The sequence below is a fragment of the Prosopis cineraria genome, unplaced genomic scaffold (assembly GCF_029017545.1).
Source record: "Prosopis cineraria cultivar Desert tree isolate PC_DT_omini unplaced genomic scaffold, ASM2901754v1 PC1, whole genome shotgun sequence".
Lineage (NCBI taxonomy): Eukaryota > Viridiplantae > Streptophyta > Magnoliopsida > Fabales > Fabaceae > Prosopis > Prosopis cineraria.
This window is the reverse complement of record NW_026555332.1, coordinates 8,193,144-8,198,806: the sequence shown is the minus strand read 5'-3', so window position 1 is coordinate 8,198,806 and position 5,663 is coordinate 8,193,144. Positions and strand designations below refer to the sequence as shown.

Here is a 5,663-nt window from a genome sequence, read left to right as displayed (position 1 = left end):
TTGAAATCCTATTAACGGAACATGGTCCTTGCTTGCAATTAAACATATATATGAGTTTACAAAATTGCCCTTATAAGCAAATGCGAAAAATGGCTGATCAAACATTGATGTTAGTTGTGAAATTTTGAAAAACCACTTAGGACTTGTGGGAGAGTCGGTTGTGAATATACAATAGTCAATTATGATTCCCAAATTAATTACTTATCAATTTTTGTATTTATTAATATATAAACAAACTACATGCAAAATTAAGAGAAGCAACTTGTGATTCTTAAAAAAGTAAGTTGGAAATATTCTGGAGTTAATTGTGAATCCAAGGACCAACATATGAATTTTGAGTCAGTTGGTACATATACTCACTTGTGGAATCTTGAAAAGCCACTTTGGGATTCAATGGATAGTTGGATATGAATATTCAACAGTTAATTGTGAATCTCAAAACAACCGTTTGTGAATTTTTGTTCTCAAAATTTAGTCAAACCCATTTGAGAAATTAAAGAAAACAACTTGTGATTTTGAGGGGGGGAAAAAAAAAGTTGAGAATTAAAAAAATGACATTCAAGGACCTTTAAAGAATGTTGTTTGCAGACAAGGACCAATAACAAGTCACCGTTTAAAGAAAAACAAATTCATGTTTCATTTTAACAACTAACAATTTATTTTTTATTAATCCTTATATGTGAATAATATTTTTGTTAGGTCCTTGGATATGATTTTTTCTTGAAAATTTAAGGGAATCAATTTTGAATTTTAATACTAACATGTGGATATTTGATCAATCAGTACATGTACTCACCTAATAAAATTTTGAAAAGCTACTTGGGATTTGATGAAAAGTTAATTATGAATATACAGCAGTTAGTTGTAAATCTCAAGATAATCAGTTGTATATTTTACGTTATTTTTAATATTCAAACTACTTGACAAATAAATCCTCTTAAAATTTTTCACACAGTTTTGTTGATTATTTAATAGATCTTTGAAAAAATAACAACAAAATCCTTTTAAAATATATAAATAAAAATTTAGTCTCTTAAAATGTTATAATTTCCCTGAAATCTCTAGGAGTTTTTCTATCATTAATGAATTTATATAAATTAACAAATTGCCCTAGTTAAAAATAAATGATTCATAATTTTTATTTTTATATTCGTAACTTTTCTTCTTAAATTCGCAACAATACAATAGTTAATAAGAAATTTAACATGATTTGCTATTACATTATTGTAAATTTATGAAAAAAAGTTATGAATATAAGAAGAAAATTTATAAATTATTTATTTTTAATAAAGGTAATTTTATAATTTATATAGATTCATTAATGATAGAAAAACTCTTAAAAATTTTATAAAAATTATGGTATTTTAATTGATCAAATGTTTCGTTGTGATTTTGCCTAGATCTTTCCTTTCATTCAAAAATTGACAAATGACAAAATAGTACCACAAATGAGACAATTGTTCAGGAATCTCTAAGGACTTATCAGCACGTGTGGACATGATAATGATCGATGCTGATTATAACCGCAAACTTGCTGATTCTATCCTATGCGCGCGGACGTCATTCCAAAGGTACATTTGAAGCATCAAATCAGAGAACATCCGAGTGGATATAGATCGGAGTTTCTTTATTCCTCTAAAAGCAGCAGTAGTAAATTTATTCCGCTAAAGTCGCGACAACATGGATATAGATCCAACAAAACCCTTGAAAACAAGAGCAATTATTAAAAACCCTTGAAACCAACCGTACGTGACGACTAAAAAAACACTCGCACACCGACACATCATAGCAGCAAATATTGCAAGGGGCATTCGTATAAATCATAAATTAGATGGCATTTTCAGGTTTGACGAAGATGCCGATGGCATCAAGGTAGTCACCAGCCTTTCCATGAAATCCAACGATCGTATTATTGCTTATAGGGATGGAGAAAGAAGTGCCTGAACTGCTTCCAAAAGGACCATATGTGGCTAGATTTGTAATGAATGACAGCGACGTGATCGTTTGCAGCCTTGCAAATGCTCCATAAGTCCCACTTATGGATATCAGGTGCTCAGAAGGCCAGTTAATTTGAACCTGCAGCAAATCATCATGCATATAAATTAAACCAAAATATATACAAGTGCTCAATTAACAAAGTTTTTTTCCCGTAAACAGAACAAGTCTTACAGTTTTCCTTTCACCAAGATCATTGGGATTGTTGCCGCCAAATGTGGCAGAGGCAATACCAGTTGTGTCTTGGAATGATATGGACTTGATGTTTGACCCGACATTGATGACTATCTGGTTTATGCCTTCATTTGTTGCATAACTCCAAGGACTCCCACCTGAGCCTCCCCATGGACCTATTGAAATGCTTTCTTCTATGTCATCCCACTGCATCATCATCATCATCATCATCATCATCATTTCCACTTATTTGCCATAGTAAAATTATATATTTCCTATTAATATATATTATAGGAAAAAAATGTTTACCGGTTTGGCATGGATGCCAATTGCATCAAGGAAATCGCCTGCTCTTCCATGGAATCCATTCACAAGAGAACCTTGTATTGGTAAGGAGAAAGAAGTCCCAGTGGAGGCCCCAAAAGGTCCGTGCGTGGTTAGATTGGTTGTGAATGATAATGATGTGATCACATTGAGTCCAACGTAATTTCCATATGTCCCGCTGATTGATGTCAGATACTCTGAAAGTCCGTTAATCTCAATCTACACATTAATTAACAAGTCAAAATTGCATCATGGAACATAAATATGCATAGGCATAGTAAATTTTGGCTTGACCAAATAAGGACGATCTATACATTTGCAAGAAATGATTCATTTGATTTCCTATCCTGTGCATGCATGCCATGCATCAAATTGGAACTAGTAATATGGGCAGGCTGAGCTCATTAGAACCAGCTTAGAAATCAAGATTAAAATAGATTTTAAATATTATTTTAAGATATTTTATAGATTAAATATAATAAAATATAAAAATATTAAACTAAAACTTAAACTATCTATAATAATATGTTCAAATATATGATTCCTCAATACAAATTAAACTAAAACTTAAAGAATTAATTAATATTTATTATTTTTAAATATATTTTTAAAAAATTTAATTGTTATTTGGGTATTATCACAAAGCCCAAATTTAATTGAGCTTAGTCCAAATTTTTTCAAAGATATTCCAGTTGGCTCGAACAATAAAATTACGTTGTTTTACTAAGCCCAACCTTAAATTTCTAGGTTTATTTGGATTGATCAGAATTACCAGCCTTACATAAAATAAATTCCCGACTTACTTTTTTTTCATCGCTAGTTCCATCTGTATCCTTGCCACCAAATTTTCCATACTTGTGCCCATTGGCGTCCGTAAAAGCGATGGACTTGATATTGGTTTTTGGTGCATCAACAATGATCTCTTTTATCCAACTTCCCACTCTAAAATCAAATGCTTTTCCACCTGAGCCACCCCAAGGCCCAAATGAAATGCTTCCAGATGCATCCGCTTGTACCTAAACCAAAACCAACTGTCATATATATATATATATATGTAGTCTATGCTTCTAAGAAGAATCAAATTAATGTAATACATATACATGATATCCATTATATATTTCATATGAGGAAAATGACAATTAAATGTCAGGAGATAAAATTAATGATAAATAACTTCTTGATAAAATTTTTTTCAAAATAAATTGTAAATATCGATTTAAATAATTGTAAATTCTAGAGTCTCAATTATCCAAAAAAAAGACATATAAATTGTAATTGATGATATTCATATTTGCAAATTTTTAAATTAATATTTGTAATTCATATTCAATAACTAATTAATATTTGCAGCTTATATGTAGTCATCAATCCTTTTTGTGACTTTGATGTCATTCTCCCTTATATATATATATATATATATATATTCTTTCCTGTTAAAAATATAAGCTTTAAACAATCATATCAAAACTAATAAAAAATGTTATTTTCATGAAAATATATATTATTGTTTCCTTTCACCATTAGTTCCAATATATGATAAGTGAGAAAAATATCAAAATTCACAAATACAAGAATCTAGGTTATTAAACACAAGGGGTAAAGTAAAAAAAAAAAATTCTTTTACAGAATAAGTTGCTTATATTTTCAATCAAGATTATGTGAAAAAATGTTTATATTTTAGACTGGAAGAGGGAGTATATGGATGAATGTAAAAATACTGAGGTAAGAAAAAAAAAATTACTTACCGGTTGCACAAAAATGCCAATTGCATCCAGGAAAAAACCAGCTCTCCCATGGAACCCAACAATGACACTATCTGCTATTGGGATAGAGAAAGGCTCGCCACCAGCAGTTGTTCCAAAAGGTCCATAAGTGGTGAGATTTGTGATCAACGATAGGGACCTAATTACTAGATTTCCAGTGTGATTTCCATAGGTCCCGCTTATGGATTTCAAATACTCTGAAGGCCAACGAATTTCGGTCTACAATTACATCATAATAAGGTAAGTAATTAAAATGACAAGTATAATTGAATATATTCAATCAATTAATTAAGCAATTAAGTGATCACCTTCCTCTCTTGACCCCCAGCACTGCCGAATTTTCCAGAAACATAACCATTGGCGTCTTTGAAGAAAACGGATTTTATAACAACATCTTCATAGACGATTATCTGTGTTATCCCTCGGCTTGCCTTGAAACTCCAATTGTCGCCACCAGAACCTCCCCAAGGTCCTAATGAAATTACTGCTCCCAAGGACCCCTGACCACAAACCAAAGAGTAAGAACCCATGAGCATGCTAATGAGGGAAGAATGATGAAGATGATGATACAATGCCTACCATTTTGCTTGATTATTAGACTTGGAAATGAATTTGTTGATTGCTGAACGATGGTGTATGTCTCGCCCTCCCTTTGTCAGGTCTATATATAGACATATACATTACAAGTGGAATGATGAAGGAAGATTACTAATTAATCCTGTTAGTTCCAGAAAACGAAGCCGTTCTTATCTTGATTATATTGATTGATGATGAAAAACGTGCGTCATACTTCCTTCAATCTTATTTATAAGACACTTTATAAAGGTATTTTTTGATCTAAAATATAAGACACTTTGTAATAATTAAATTGTTTTTTTTAAATTTATCCTTTCTCGATTAGCATGAATGTATTTAATGTAGTCGTACTATTATTTAAACTCAAGGTTAAAAATAAAAGTACATCTTATTTTTTATAATATAAAAAAAATTAATTTTTTTTTAAAATGTGCGATAAAGTTGAATTAGTAGTAATCCGGGCCCATAATTAGCCACCGCTTGAGACAAATTAAAAGATTGTTCTTGATTCTTAATTATTACTGCGATTGGAAGTATTCAATTATTCTTTCAACAAAGACATAATTGAAGCATGTGCTTTGGGATCGGACCAGTGCGATGTTATCTCTTTGCCATCTAACTAATTATTGCATCGGCCATATTCAGATAAATCTCCTACCAACACGAATATACTTTAGCAGAAGCTGCTTGTCACGGATGATATTTCCGTGACCGTGTAAAGACCAAGATAATGAACGGTCCGCTGGTTAGCCTCGCACAATATGGGTAAAGGGGGCGACATTAGCATTGGGGGTGTTCTGCCTCAGTCTTCGGACTGTGTGCACAACTGGT

The 5,663-nt window shown here is 31.5% G+C and overlaps 1 protein-coding gene across 1 annotated transcript; it reads right to left on the bottom strand.

Annotated features, from left to right (window-relative positions):
* Positions 1–1,590: 1,590 nt before the first annotated feature.
* Positions 1,591–4,962, bottom strand: LOC129318999 (mannose/glucose-specific lectin-like). The gene is made up of 7 exons (XM_054964035.1): positions 4,836–4,962; positions 4,565–4,756; positions 4,239–4,475; positions 3,297–3,509; positions 2,479–2,712; positions 2,170–2,376; positions 1,591–2,076 (listed from the first exon to the last, which is right to left on the bottom strand). The coding sequence occupies exons 1-7, from the start codon at positions 4,836–4,838 to the stop codon at positions 1,828–1,830; spliced, it is 1,335 nt and encodes a 444-aa protein (XP_054820010.1). The 5' UTR covers positions 4,839–4,962; the 3' UTR covers positions 1,591–1,827.
* Between the last annotated feature and the right edge of the window lie 701 nt (positions 4,963–5,663).